This window comes from Etheostoma spectabile, chromosome 22 (genome assembly GCF_008692095.1).
Source record: "Etheostoma spectabile isolate EspeVRDwgs_2016 chromosome 22, UIUC_Espe_1.0, whole genome shotgun sequence".
NCBI lineage: Eukaryota > Metazoa > Chordata > Actinopteri > Perciformes > Percidae > Etheostoma > Etheostoma spectabile.
The window spans coordinates 15,875,469-15,891,120 of NC_045754.1; the positions used below are offsets into that span (position 1 = coordinate 15,875,469).

Genomic DNA, 15,652 nt, shown 5'->3' on the forward strand with positions numbered 1-15,652 from the left:
AAAAAAAAAAAAAAAAAAAAAAAGAGGGGAACACCCATAACTGACTCCAAATAGCTTGTTTACATCAACACTGTCTGCGTCTGAACTCCAAATACCAACATTCTCTTGAGAGAGCTGAGCACATCTTACAACAAATGCACATCTGCGTGTGTATGTGTAGGTTTAATCTGCACTCACCAACATTTTCTTCAGATAGTCGGAGGATCTCTTGAAACTGTGGTTTAACCTATAAGGGTCATGAAGATAGACAAAATGTCATCACTACATTTATAAATATCATTGACATTTACTGCAAAGTACTGTCTTACAGTTGTACAGTTCTCAATACCTCACATGGATTTTTGATGAGTATCTTTGCAAGCTTGGAGAGAGGTACAGTGGTAACAACCACTGGACTCAGACTCACAAATACACAGTCCACTGTCCACTCTCTAATACTATTGTTCAGAATAAAGTCACTACAGCTGTGTTTTAAATCAAATGCTCCTTTGATCTTTCATTATTTCCTAGATGATTTAACACTTAAAAAAGGTTAATCTGTAGTCAGTACTAAAATAAAAAAATATTTACGACACATATAAACATTGCTGACAGATCAAGTGTTGCATAAGTGAAAGGTGAATTATTGCTTTGTGAGAATTTTAGCTATATGTGTGAATGCTAGGAAATAAAACAAAAATAGCGCACACAATGTAAACTTTTTAATTTAGACACTTGAAATGGCTGAAAAATAATAAAGAGCAGCACAGTATTTTGCGTTCTCAGGGGAGTTTCAGTTTGAGTCATATGGTTCTACCTTAGTGTTGGTAAAAATCTTGCCAAAGGTGCGACAGAGCCTCCAGAAGAAGCGAGAGAACTCATGAACGCAGGTCGATGATGTCACGTTGATACGACCTACGATCTCTATGAGCTGCGGGAGGCTGGAGGCAGAGCAGAGCAAGGTGCGTGATTGTTTGTGGATGGTTTTGTGATACCATGTACAAAGCTGTCTTTGTATACTGTATATATGGTTTGGGTGTGTGCATTTCTCACAGTTGGTTGACCACCCATAGCAGGCTGTCCCAGCCGGTGGTTCCTTCATGTTCTAGCTGGTAGTCGTAGAGTAGCAGCAGGGCACTCAGCATCTCCCTGCTGCCGATGATGGTCGCCACATCCTGGAGGGGAGAAGCTGGCCTGGGGAACCGAGTCACTGCAGGACCAAAGACACAGGGACAGAATAGAAACTCAGGAAAAGTACCGCTTTAACAATTACTACTTCATCTTGTTACTTCTGTGTGTGTGTGTGTGTGTGTGTGTGTGTGTGTCTCTACCTTCTATTGCAGGTACGTCTCCGGTGAGTTTGGCTCTGCTGGTGAATGGTGCGCTCTGCAGCACTACAGCAAACAGAGGAGGGGTGAGAGACTGCAGGGCCGACAGGAACACGTGTAGCTTGTGTTCATCCAAACCATGCTCTCCTTGCTACAGAAAGAGGGAGGTATAGAAGGCAAAAGAGAAATAAAGAAAGCTAAAGTGACGAAGTGTGACTACTTGTTTGTGTGGTACCAAAATCTGTAACTTGGAAATAAAGTGTTATATGTACCATCAACACAACATTAATGCTTTTGTAGATTGCACTAGTATGCACAGTAGTAAGGAAAGAGGGATCAAGGAGGACAAGAGACTATTCATATGGTGTGTAAGGGGTTATAGGGTAGAATATTGAATATATAAATATTTGTTCAAAATACTCATTGCTTGTAGTATTGGATAGTTTCCTTATAATGTTTACCTATATTAACAATGATTTTCTAGTAGATATTTAAAGCATGTTGATATAATTTCATATATTTTCTTTATATTCTTTTCCTCTCATTTACTGCGCAGCACATGTCTTGAACATACAGTTTATGTTTGGATGTCTTTGGCTCAACAATGTTTTACTACCCGGGGGGGAAGGGGCTCCAGAAAGGCTTTAGGTCCAGCCATGGAGTTCCAGTACATGCACACAGTCTCTTACCATAAGTAGTTTCTCTATACGTGCCAACAGAGAAGGGATGAGTGCAGTTTGCAGGGTGCCCAGCTCTGTGGTCCAGGCAGCAAAGGCAGGAATGAAGACCTGGTGGACTGCACTGACCACCCGCTCTGACGGGTCTCCAAGTGACAGCAGCATCAGCTCAAAACCCTGGAAGACACATTTATATGTAGGAGATGAGCATGAAGATTTACATTAGATTTCACAGGAACAACAAAGTTAACCCCTGAGGTTATTTTACTGTTTTTTTTTTTAACATTGCTGTTGTAACACTGTTGTAAGATAAACAGTAAGTTGGAAGACTTCGCCTGTGCACACTTTTCTCTCATAACACACATACCTGGGAGTACTTGTCAGGGTCGTCTATGTAACCCATGATGATACCTAGACTCTTGACCACAGCCTCTCTGACCATGTCAGCCTTATCCTCAGTGAGCATCTGCTGCAACATGGACAACACCAAGGAGCTACGGATCTCCTTCTGCAGAGCGACAGAAAGCAAGACCGATATTATATTTTGATGAAACTATATTTCATGTAAAATCTCTTTTTAATTCTGCATGCACAATTTGCTCTTACAGGCAGGTATGGTGCTAAGGCTCCACAGGACTCTGCCACCAACAATCTCCTCTCTGGATATTTGTGGTTAATCTGTAGAAGAAGAGAGAAAGATTTTAAGAAAAAATTGTCAAAAGAAATACAGGAACAAAAGTTGAAAGGAGGGGAAAAGTAGACTGGAGGGCAGCCACCATGGAATGGAAACAACTTGAATATCATCAACATGCTGACCCTGTGGAAACCGCTATTGGTCTTTCTCAGCCTCCAAACTTCTGGCAGCTGTTGTTCCCATAAATGTGTTGCATGAGGTGACAAGGAAAACAAGACCGCTATCACATATAAGTCAGGGACACCATGGAGGTAATGATAGTGATTTTCAGTCAGAACATGCAATTACAACAACACTGAATGGCATGCTGACACAAGACACGACTCTGATCTGTTTCTAATATGTTGCACACTGAAATATTTTTGCATTAGAACTTTGAACATTTCTTAGTCTTTTCTTTCTTTAGTACTAATTTCCTTTTTTGTCAAACCTACATACGTAAGAGACAAAGGGGAAACAACAAAAATAGCCATGGTTAATATTATTGCTCTAGTATCTGTACTGAAATAGAACAGAGAAACATCCCCCGTAAAAGTGGAAACTTGTTCACTAAGGGAAAAAAAAAAAAAAACTCTAAAAAAACAATAACAAAAAGTAAACTTGGGCAAGTTTGCATTCGTGTGGGTGAAGCCCTCGTTCTATTACCACTGCAGAAAATCACCTGCAATGTATGCACTGTACCTGTTCCCAGCACTGAGGAAGTAGTTTCAGCCTCGACACGTGTGGGACCCACGTGCCTTGCAACGCCAACCCCTGTCAAGATCTTGTCTTTGGACACCACACCACACACACACCACACACACACACACACACACAACACACACACCACCACACCCACACACACCCACAACACACCACACACACACACACACACACCCACACACACACACACACACACACACACACACACACACACACACACACACCCCCACACACGAGAAATTTGAGAGAAATATAATTATGAGAGACATTGGTGAATAAATCATAGTTGTCTATCTTGGGGCTAAACAATCCCAGTATGAAGTGGACCAGCCAGCATAATAATATTGCATACTGTTCTGTCTGTACATACACTGAAACCACACACCCTCTGCTCGTCATCAGGTCTCTTGATTAGGTTGAAGAGGATGTGGAGAAGCTGGTCTCTCTCTTTAGGCTCTGGGTGAAGGCAGGCGGTACATAAGATGAGTGGAATCAACTCCTGAAGGAGAAACAAGGAGAGAGAGAAACAGAGAGAGATGTGGCATCAGTTTAGATTACTTTGCAAAAGGAAAGGGAGGTTGAAACACACAGGCAAAGGATTGTCGGTAGCAGTCAAGCAGGGCCGGAAGGCTATTGAGGACTGGGAGTAGGAAACAGGGAGGTGTTCATTAAAAAGAGGAGAGAAAATTGGAAAAGTCACAGGAAAAAAAGAACCACGGGGGGGGGGGTTCAAACTTTTAAACCAAAAGGAGCCCGTCAACACCAGTGAAAACATGCTTACCTTCAATACCTTGTTGGTGTTTTGTTATACCTTGACTCATTTGGCTTTAGAGTCACGCACATACAATTAGAGCCACGTACTGTAGAAACAAATAATGCATGCACACACAGCTGCATTTAGACAGACACATGTATACCTACTGCACTAGTTCCCCTACTACAACACAGCTCTATCCCAGAGTTCAGATAGAGTTTACGGACCTTCCAGTCAGAGGGGAGAGAGCTGCCCTTGATACAGGGCCTCCATGGCCAAATTGTGGTCAGCCCTAAATTCCCGCCACACACACACACCCAAATTAGAGAGTGCATACAGAGTTAAAAATATGTTTTTTTCAAACAAACTATTTTTTTCCCCCCAGGAAGATATCATAGTTTCCTGCCAAGTGCTGAAGACCGTGCAAAACCCCAACGCTGGACGGACAGATGGACCTGACACTTGGTTAAAGATAGGCTGTGATGAGTCACTCGCTGAATGCTGGACCAGCCCTCTGAAGTCACTGCCATTGGCTATCTTATAAAAAGTAAAAATATGGAATTTAAGCATCAGAGGGTCATTTTAAGTGGTTGAATAACAAGTTCAATATGGGTGAAATCAGTTCAAGCATCAAAAAGCTACAAAGGACTACTTATTAACTTAATTCGGGCACATTTAACTGTCACATTGAATAATCTTCTGCGCTGGCTTCTGAAAATACCATCAAGAGACATTTCTGGAGACTTAACAGCACTGGCCTGATAAAACAAATAAAGGAATGCAGCACACATCTGAAAAGCCAGAAGCCATGCTGACCCTGTTCTATTTCTGTGCGTCCTCCTGTGTTTCTGATGTGAAGACTTCTTCAGGAGGTTAAACATCTGACCAGTGCTGGATAAACATTGTGGGCAGGTAGAGTGGACAGCACGACGCCACGCAGAGGCCAAGGGGACTGATGCTTTACTTCAAAGAGCCGAGTGAGTGACTGCACGTTCCAGTCCGAGGACCGCTGTGTGCAGAAGCCTGCATCAAATGTTGATTTCCACATTCCATCTTAACAAGTCTTATCCGATCTTCATTATGAAATGGAATTTCTTTTACAGATGTGCATTCAAATGATGAATTAAAGTGCAAAAATGCACTGGGCGAGCAAGACACAGCGGTTGCTTTGCTGCTGCAGGCAACATTCAGCTATTACAAAAACTCCCAGACAGTTCAGTGTTTCATTTTTTACCCTTGTAGTGTTTTAAAACTTTCTTGTGGCAGCGATAAAAGCAGTGATGTTTCCTGTTTACTGTACGAGAATCTCACGCCGCCTCAAACCACAGCTCAAAACACACCGACAAGACTGATCACTGGTTACATGACTGGCCACCGCAGCGTGACGTGGGGTTACGCTTCTTCAAAAGTTGAGTTGGTGTCACCTTTTCGTCGCCGGCCCGCTGAGTATTTTTGAGTCCCCCCCACTGCGGCAACCCCCGCCGCAGCACTACCCCCATCCAAAATGAATGGAAAGACCTGTGTTTTTGCCGGACCATCTGACGGCTGATGCAGGCAGTGTGAACGCCTTACAATATTATATGCGTTAGGATTTTAATTTTTTTGTGACTTGTTGCACATTCTTCTCTCCTCCAGGTGCCTGTTCTTTTAAATTGATTTCCTTCTGTTTTTCATCCACACTGACTTTCTACTGCATTATCAGACATTTGAGAACAAACACGCAGCAGTCACTGTTATGCACTTTAAAAAACAAAACTATAAATTAAGAAGACATCTGTGTTGTACCGGCAATTCTTTTTTACTCTACACAGAAAATGTCATTTGACTTATAACTCAACTCCTAAAACGTTTGTCTCGTTACAACCCTAATAAAGCTGTTCTTTGGCTTGCCTGTAGTTCATTAAAGATCACAGTTAATCTGGCCAGTAGAAAAAGGAATTCAATTGCTACAGCATACAAATACTTTCTTCATAGTGATTATTTTTGAAAAGCCTAGACGCACCCTACATTGTAAATGAAATAGGATTAAGAAAATAGTGCAGTAGCAGATGACCGCAAATCAAGCCTTTTCACTGAAAGAAAAGAAAAATACAACCACATCGCATATATTACATTACAGTGCAGTATATTAAGGAAAAACAGCATGTTTAATGATTAACAGTGTCTGATATTACAGCCAGGTGGCAGGCAGAGTTTCAATGCATCCTTCCAACGTTTCAAGCCACTCCTTTGTTCTTAGGTAGGTGGGAGTCGCATTCAGACAACTAAAGGTGTGTCTGAATGCGATTGGGGTGGTTAGAAAGCTTCAAGCTGCGAGATGGAAGTGTGAGCAGCTGTGTGTGTGTGTGTGTGTGTGTGTGTGTGTGTGTGTGTGTGTGTGTGTACGTAATGACATGGTTCGTGAATCTAACGGATATAGTACAAAGTCCACACCACTCAGACCCAGAGGCTAAAATGGTGTGCTGCGTTTAAATCTTCGCCACCCAGTTTGTCTATCTTGATTTTGCAAAAAGATTAAGTTCTAACTGTCAGAATTGTACTAAAACAACAACACCATTGTGATATGCAAAGCAGCCAGACTGAAAACTACCCTAACCAGACTTACCTCTTTCAAACACTCACATTTTGTCTTATTAAGATTAAACACACTGTGTGCAAAATTCAAGCGCAAATTATTTGTATACAAACGGACACACACAGTTGACAGAACACCTGTGTGGGTGTTTGCGTTATAGCTTGCAAGAAGTAATAGCTTGTTGATGTGTAATCAGTTATAAAAAAGTCTCCTTCCCTGCTCTTCTCAGAAAAAATTCACATTCACATTGTGAAAACAAATGCAAGCATGATCCCCAACAGTTATTAGGAAAAAAGCGGTTTTACCTTAACCTGGAATATTACTGCACACCTTGTATCAAGGACTTAAAAAAAAGCCTTATAACATAAAGCTACTTTTAAATAGGTTGCTAGAAAATGTTATCAGATTAATTAAAATTACTCCAGAATCTCAAAAGCCACTTCAGTAAATAAATCAGACAAGGAATCAATCAGAAAATTATATAATAAAGATTCATACATGACCCACCTACTGTAAGGCTAAAACTGCATAAATTAAACAATCATTGATCAATACTAGTTCATATTTTGGCATGAATCCATTTCCTTTTATAACAATTCTAGATAGCATAACATCATTAACATTTTAAAGAAATGTCAGAGGCAATTATAATTTAAAAAAAGAAGAAGAATTGTGGCAAGTCAGAACCAAATGTGGCAGCAGTTGTAGCCAACAGGAGCTGGGCATTAGTTACATATTTTAGGTCTACAGGTCATGTGAAAACCATGCAGATGAGTGCGTGAAAGACTCACCTGGCAAAGATGTGCAACCATTCTCTAGAAGAGAGGCATGCATGAGAGTGAGAGAATGAGTGAGACGAAAAGAGAAGAGTAAAAATAAAACCAGTAAATGCAAAAGGCAAACAAGAGCGAGGGACAAAAACACCAGAGGAGAAATGATGACGGCACTGGTGAGAACAACCGCCGTCACGAAAGAGGTGAAATTCCCAGTCAATAGATAGACACAAGTCAGCTGGGTGTTTTGTAGGGTTACGAAAGTCTATGATTTCCACTGCAAACGTCTAAATGAGCTCTTTAGACATACAGCTTGCTGTCAGAAGACACAGTCAGACCGAGGGGGTAACAAGATGAAAGGTGCTAAGAGCAGCATTAGTACATTAGGTTAAATTGAGACATTAGTTTGATTATCATAAACAAACCAGCAATCACACCAATAAGATCACAGCCAAATGCACTGGTAGCCTCAACACATGGTGTGTAACACTACGCTGCATGTGAGTTGGATTTTGGGAATGCCTTGTGGCACAAACCAAGAAGAGGGTGTTCTTTCAAAGCAAACAGAACAACATCTTTCTTACAATAGCAGATGGCGAAATGGGTGACTCACCAACAAAAACAAAAAAATGTTCATTGTGTCCCCTTCAGCAAAGGTTGTTAAGAATTGGTTCGCTGCCCATTTAGAAAGAAATAGTTTGGATGGGAATTTGCAAGCTGAAAATGACTGTGTTCTCTGTAAGGTTCCTGAAATGTTCACCTTGATTAGCCCTGCTGCCGTGTGTGTATCTATTGGATCCTACAAGGAGAAGACTGTGATGATGACAATAATGAACGGGGTACAGGGAGGAGGAGAAGAAGAGCAGCGGAAATGGGGTTACCTCTCGTTTAGCAAGCAGGACGTTAGGGACGATGTGAGGGAGGCAGCGGCCCAGCATTAACATCACACTCTCCTCACTGTCTGCTATACGAGACACCTGGAAATGAGAGGGGCATTATGTACTGTACTGTACGTTATCATGAATGTTTTGTTTGTGAGTCTACATGAAAGCGTAGCGCTGACCTCTGCTCCCAGGCGGCTGTCGGAGCACATTCTGCAGAAAGACAGCAGGGCTTGCTGGAAGGCCGGGGATAACTTTCTGCAACAGCACAAACAACGAGACACCAAAAACAGTCACTACTGTTTGTACCACTTAATCTGTACTTCACAATAACTCTGGAGATTGCCCTGACCACTGAATGGTTGAGGATTGGACTGGCCCTTCCTGCCAGAGAGCTTACTGCAGTCAGTCTCCCATGTCACTGCCGTGTATTTCAGTGGAATAAAACAAAGAAATCTATAGATAGATGGAGTTTGGCTGAAAGACATTATTGGGGACCTGTTATAGCAGATGATAACTAACTAGGTTTCGCCACTCATTTTTTGGAATTGTACATGAATCGAATGATTCACTAGATGATGCACTAAATATACTACAGCATGGCTGGGATTGTGGTGAGAAATGTTATTTCTATCTATCTATCTATCTATCTATCTATCTATCTATCTATCTATCTATGCAGCAACAATTGACAATACAACAGGACAGAACTTTTGACTTTTGTTCTTAAATATATGTATATATTAAAGAACAAAAGTCAAAAGTTCAGTGCTGTTGCATTGTCAATTTTGGATGCGTAGACTGATAACTACCTCCATCTAGTGGTTGCATTTTGTAACTACACCAAGAAGGGCTGTGTGGCAGTAACATGTACAGTAGGTTCTGAGTACCGGTATACATTTTCTGTATTCTAGATTCAAGTAAGGCTACAACTAACAATTATTTTCATTATCGACTAATCTGCCTTTTCTTATCTTGATTAAATGATCAATCACCTGGTCTATAAAATATAGTGAAACATGTCCATCCCACTTTCTCAAAGTCCAAGGTGATGGCTTTAAATGTTGTCAAAAAATATTCAGTTTAAGAAGAAATAAAACAGAAAAAGAGCAGAAAATCTCTGTATTTGAGAGGCTGAAAACAGCATTTAATGCCGCCGTTGGATGAAAAATTGATTAATCAATTATCAGTATAGTTAGCAATTATTTTTCTGTAGATCAAATAATCGATTAGTCAAGAAATTCGTGCAGCTCTAGATTCAAGTACCTCACAGCAAAAATTTGTAGGACTGAGTTAGAGAAACTAACGAATCATCCATACAGTGTACCAAGCAACGCACCTTCAACAAATTCAACATTACTGATATGACTGATTGAGGATTGCCATTTTTTCGAGCGTCTATTTATATCCGTCTATACAGGAGAGAAGAGAATTTTCAAGACTCACCTTTTAGGTTGATCAAACTGGAAAGATGGCCGACTCTTAAGCTTGTTGTGGGACTGTGGGTGAGGATGTGAAATGTTCTGAGAAGAGGGAGGGTCTGGGTTAGTTTCAGGCTCTGAAATCCTCCGGATGTCCAGATACTGGCCATTATCTGTAGGAGGCTGAGATTGATGTGATATTAAGTTAGAATAAATGGGTTAAATGTCTGGGCCTCTGTCAAACTACATCGAGAAACATGCAAAGTTTTACTTTCTATCACTTTTTCATTATTGCAGGACATGGTAACACAATCCTTTGCATTACATATTCAAATTGACCATGTACCACGGAGAGAGAGTCGATGGATGAAGTGGTGGTTGTGGAGTACGATATATTGAGGGAGCCCAGGTCCAGAGTGGCTGGAGATGGGGAGGAAACAGTCCTCTTCAGTGTCTGAATCTCACTGTGACGTAGGGGAAAGGAGACATGAAAGAACCCTGTCAGAAAACACTACACAACTCGTTTTAGTGAAGAAGTGCGTCAACAAGACAAAGATCTTCCATTCAAAAGCAGTGGTTGAGCAGTTATGTGAAATACCTCAGCAATTTTGGATTGTGGTGAAGCTAATTTGTCTGAATCTTAATAACTCCACGTGGAAGGAAAATAGGTTCCACTCACGTATCAGAGCAGTATTTGGGGAAAATTTCCACACTGGTTCTACCTCATGGTCTGTTTTGTTCCCAGCTATGGTGATAATGTGCTGAAAACATTTCTAGATTTTCACGCATGCTTCTTAATTCCCCATAATGGTAGTGGTGAATGATCTTGTTGTAATAGCATATAACTGCACTGTATAGAGAGAAAACTGGGTCAGCATCATAGCAGTGGTCGTATGCTTAATATGATATATGGCAAAGCACTACTGTATTCAGAGTCATAGCCAGTTTTAACATAATGACTAATTAATTTGTAGGTTAGCATAAAAAGTCACTCTGGCACACACCTCTGCAGTTTCTTGATTTGCTCTGCTAGACTCTGCTTCTCATTGGTGAGGAGGCTTATCTGGTATTCCAACTCCTGGACGACTTCTGTCTGTTGCTATAGAGGGACAAGAAGTTTACACAGACACTTTATTACCTCAGCTTAAGAGTAGGTACTCAAATAACTATAAACTCTTTATGACTTTGTGACATCCTTTACTTTATAGAAAGAAGCAGTCCATTTTCAATTATTTCCACAGCCTTTTATTGAAACAATGGGAATATAGAGGGGGCAAAAATAAAAGCAGTTGACTGTCAGGGGAAACTGGCACTGTCTCTCAAAAAGTGTGTAAAGGCACGTTGTCAGCTAGTTTCTGTTCAGAAACAACTTTGAATCATGCAAATAAATATGTAGTTACAGAGTGAGAGCAAAAAGGGCAGTGTGTCTATGATAACAGAATACCCATCTGTACTGGAAAAGCAAAAAAAAATCTGATCACAAAGCTTTAATGCAGCCAAAAGCAAAATATACGACTCTCTCATTAAAAAAAATCCAACATCAATGTATGGAAGGTACTCATGAAGAACTAAATTACATCCATCCATGTACATACACAGTGACACACAAACCTGATGTAAGAGGTCGGGCTTCTTTGGGGGATCTTGGGCGATGCAGTTTCCTGGAAGATCGCCAAAGTCCACCTCTACTGACACATCAACCATGTCCCGAGGAGAAGGGACGGAGACACCACAGTTCCTGTAGAGATGTAACAGGTCGGGAGGTTTTGGGATGTTGAGGCCGACATCATCCCACAACTCAAAGTCCTGGAAATCATTTAAAAAAAAAAAAAAAGCAAATAATTAAACAAAACTAATTTGTGGTGGCAGTGGGCGTGTCCTCTGCATAGATAAAGCAGGACACCGAGCAGGCTCACAGGACTGCCGATCCGAGTTGTTGAATTTATTTATGGTCACAAGACCCTATCACAGTGATCTCCCAGTGACCTCATGCGTACAAGTCTGATACCTATTTTGACCCTATCAAAGTGATCTCCCAGTGACCTCATGCATGCAAGTCGGATACCTATTTTGCCTTTAGAATTAAAAGATGTTCTATGAAGAAACAAGCAGATATAAAATTATAAAAAAGGTGAATTCATTTTTAAATCATTTTGTCTTAGAAACATACATCCAGAAACATCTTTACCTGATCATCATTTTCATCAGAGAAGGTGATGGATGAGAGTTTGTGGTCATGTTTTAATAAATATTCATTCACAAGGAAGTTCAAGGCTCTTTTCTCCAGTGGGCGTATAGGCTCCTAGAGAGGAAAAACAAGCTGTGAAATGATTCCCTCAAGACTTAGCAGTGATGTCATCACAGGAACATATTTACTCTGTCTTTATTTACTTGAAAAAAAATGAAAGGAGTTCACAAATCTGTGCATTCTCAACACTTGTAATCCCACCTGAATTTCAGGACTTGACTTGAAGTTTTTTCTCTCCTGAGAGGTCACTTCACTTTCTGAGAAATTGAGAAGATTATAGGTGAGTTTGAAAAAATGCTGAGTCTTATTCATCAAGAGGAATTCTCTTAGAAAAAAAGAAGAGAAAGCTGTAACAAAAGAGGGTTCAGGTGGAGAAGAAGTTAAAAGTACGCCACACCTGCTGCCTGAGTCAAGTTGGCGCGTAGAGCCTGAATGGTCTCCTTTGCTTTCCGTAGCTCAAACTCCAGCACTGGACAGGAAGTGACAACACACACACACAGGAAATGCATCCAACCAAAGACAGGGAACAAACAAAACAAAGATGGCCATGAAAAACAAAACAACCACAGAAAAGATTGTAAGAGTCATAAAAAAAGTAAAAAAAGGATACATGCAAATCATGGGTCTAAGGAACGCATGCAGCAGAGGATCATGGTAAAGCCGGCTGGGTGATGTAATGCATTGAGACACATCTCAATGGTAGGATTTCCTGCCCTCGTTTTCCTCCCATTAATAGCACTGATGTGACTGACTTGAAAAATAAAACTTTGGACCAAAGTTACTTCTAGCCGAGGTGAACAAATCTATTCAAGCTACTGAAATGTAGTCTTGATAATCTAGGAGCTGTCTGACAAAGGATTTTTTCCCAGGCAAATGCCTTACTAACAAGTAATTACATCATTTGGTTTTAAGCCACTCAAAGGACAGCCACTACTGTAAGGTTTTTACTTCTTCGTATAGGCCGTCATAGTATAAACACAATCTAAGCTATAAAACTCAGGTGTAAAAATGCCATTTAGAACATGGTAGGTTACTGTTTTAGACTTGTTTTCTGTAAAAAAGAAAATCATAATAACACAAGCAGGCTAATTCGGATGTCCTTTGCAATCAGAAGCAGCAGACATTTAAATGATATTGTTGATTTTTTCCATTGAAATTTGAAAATCTAAACTAACACTGAATAAAGAAAAACACACAAGATCCTTAGACACGTTAGATAAAAAACACACGCAAAACGAAAGAAGCGATGGAGCAGGAAAACTATGTTGCATAGCTGTGCACTGAAAATCTGTCATCTGATGCCTATTGATGTTCCCAAGTCATTTAATGTCTAGGATTGTGGTTCAACAGGTATTGTATAAGGTTCCATACTTAAAATACCAGTATTAAGTGCAAAAAGCAGTTCAAAAATGTCATCAATCATTCCAAATAAAATGAGTAATTTTCTGTGAGGTGAGGTCATAGTCAATTTTCAGTTTCTACAAATTTAAGAATTCTAAATTTCTGCAAAAAGAAATGCTATCAACACAATTGTTGGACTTGTTCTGACCTATTTCACCAACTCCATCATGCCTAACCCATCCAGCAGATTGAGAGTGCACAGGATGCAAGCGCAACAAAATGGAGAACTGAATAACGGGGAGAAGGTAAAAAAAAAAAAAAAAAAAAAAAAAAAAAAAAAAGCAAAAGCAAAAAGCTAGTCTAGGATGGAGTGACTTGTCCAGTATTGTTAACTGGGGTTTGATCAACGTCAGGAGAAAGCCAGAAAACCCAGAGTCAGACAGCTGGGGGCAGGCGTCTTGGCAAGAAGAACAGGTTGTGGGGATGAGAGTGGGGGTGGGTGAAGAGGAAAGAAAGGAGGGGGACGGTGCCAATATGGTAATAGTAGTCATTTTAAAAAGAAAATATAATTTGTAGTTGGGAGCATGAAACCGACATCTCTGCTGCATGGTTTTAACTGTGCCCTTACTATGCATGTGTTTGTAAACTGATAAAAGCCCCAAACCATAAGCAAGCTAGTCCCCTGTTTACATTTTAGGTGTATCCACCTACTTCACTTAAGACTTCAACCTTTATTAAATAATCATCTTTTTTCAACTCTCATAATGCAATAAACACATTTACTCACATAGGCATGTAGACATGTAAACCTGTTTACCATACAGGAAGATACTAATTATCATGCTTAGCAGGCATGTACAGTACAAGGGGGGGGGGGGGGAGAAAACAAATAAAGCATTTAATGTGCCACAGTGTGTGCACAATTCCATACTGCATTTATGGATTGGGGCTGAGTGGATGACTACAGAAAGCTGGTAATGGATATTGTTAACCACTGTACTGTGGCATAGTGTGCAGGGCTAAAAAGTAATGTTAGCGATTATCAAATAGAAAGATGAAAACAGGAGGCAGATTAGGTTTACATAAAAAGGATTTGTCCCTGTGTAACAGCACTGTCCCGTCTGCAATCATTGTAAAAGTAAAAGGCTTATTCATCTGTTATTTTACTTTAGTCAACAGCGTAAAACTGTACCCACAAGCTGCTCGTAACTGAGCAGCTGCTTATTAGACCACGGGTCTGCGATGAGACGCCATCACCGTCAAACAGTGCTGAGACAGGTCACAAGAAATCCCACAGCCTGACTCAACAATGTGGAGCTGATGGGAAGAGGCAGGAACACCTCTACCAAGTTAAAGAAAGAACCACAGAGTATGTGGTAAGTGGAACATGTTGACAAAGATCCAAGCCTTCCGAAATACACATTCTGTTAAATTAACTTGATTTCTACGTCTAGATGAAAACTGCATACAAAACAGTATTATCAGTATCGTTTAGTGTGGATACTGACATCAAATGTGTTAAAAATAGGCTTGTTATTATTTTGCCAATGTGACATCAGACTTAATACTTAATTCACCTTTGTGGTGACTTGGATTAAACTGTGTTTGATGCAGTTGTAATTTTTTTTGTTTCTACGCCACCTTCCGATTCTGTCCCATGGTGAGCCAGGTCTCTTGCTTTGAGCCCTGGCAGTACGGTTCATCTTACCTGCCACGCGCTCGTCCGACTCTCGGTTGCCGTCATCTGAGTAACGGGCAAAGTCCAGAGAGTCCAAGGTGCTGATGCTGCCTGCTCGATCTGTATAGAAACACAGAGACAATAATGACACAAGTTTACTGTAAAATCCGCACAGTTAGAAGAGTCCACTGTCAAGCACCTCACAGAGCTTAAAAACGTGACAATGCACTGATGCTGGAGTAATGTTGCTTTATTCTTTATCCTCTCTGAAGGGACAGGGCCAGCTACATAACAGTAGCCCCACTGCTATAGAGATTCAGTATTTTACTTAAGGACTCTTAACCAGGCTGGACACATGCTGACATTGGGCTGCAGTTAAAGGATGGTGTGACTAACAACTTGGCCGCTCTTCTCCAAAAAAAAATGGAAACTTTAATAAATTCAGCAAAAAGCAGAGACCTTTAAAAACAATGTGGGAAGGTTATATTTTAGCCAAGAAACATATGAGTCACACGCACATGTGGGAAAACAAATCAATCAAAAAACTGCTGCTTAGCTCTGCTGTTGTTTCATATTGCCAGACCTTCCTCCACAGTGCTGG

General features: G+C 40.6%; 1 protein-coding gene across 1 annotated transcript in view; it reads right to left on the reverse strand.

The window, feature by feature from the left end:
* Window positions 1–15,652, reverse strand: part of relch (RAB11 binding and LisH domain, coiled-coil and HEAT repeat containing) — a 35,232-nt gene that overhangs the window by 12,132 nt on the left and 7,448 nt on the right. The window contains 21 exon segments of the mRNA XM_032504399.1: window positions 178–226; window positions 797–920; window positions 1,033–1,189; window positions 1,311–1,458; window positions 1,997–2,161; window positions 2,352–2,492; window positions 2,591–2,662; window positions 3,360–3,383; window positions 3,385–3,441; window positions 3,766–3,879; window positions 7,501–7,524; window positions 8,364–8,459; window positions 8,546–8,621; window positions 9,810–9,967; window positions 10,131–10,248; window positions 10,789–10,883; window positions 11,396–11,590; window positions 11,973–12,086; window positions 12,234–12,289; window positions 12,430–12,501; window positions 15,082–15,171. Coding sequence (XP_032360290.1) covers window positions 178–226; window positions 797–920; window positions 1,033–1,189; window positions 1,311–1,458; window positions 1,997–2,161; window positions 2,352–2,492; window positions 2,591–2,662; window positions 3,360–3,383; window positions 3,385–3,441; window positions 3,766–3,879; window positions 7,501–7,524; window positions 8,364–8,459; window positions 8,546–8,621; window positions 9,810–9,967; window positions 10,131–10,248; window positions 10,789–10,883; window positions 11,396–11,590; window positions 11,973–12,086; window positions 12,234–12,289; window positions 12,430–12,501; window positions 15,082–15,171 — 2,145 coding nt within the window.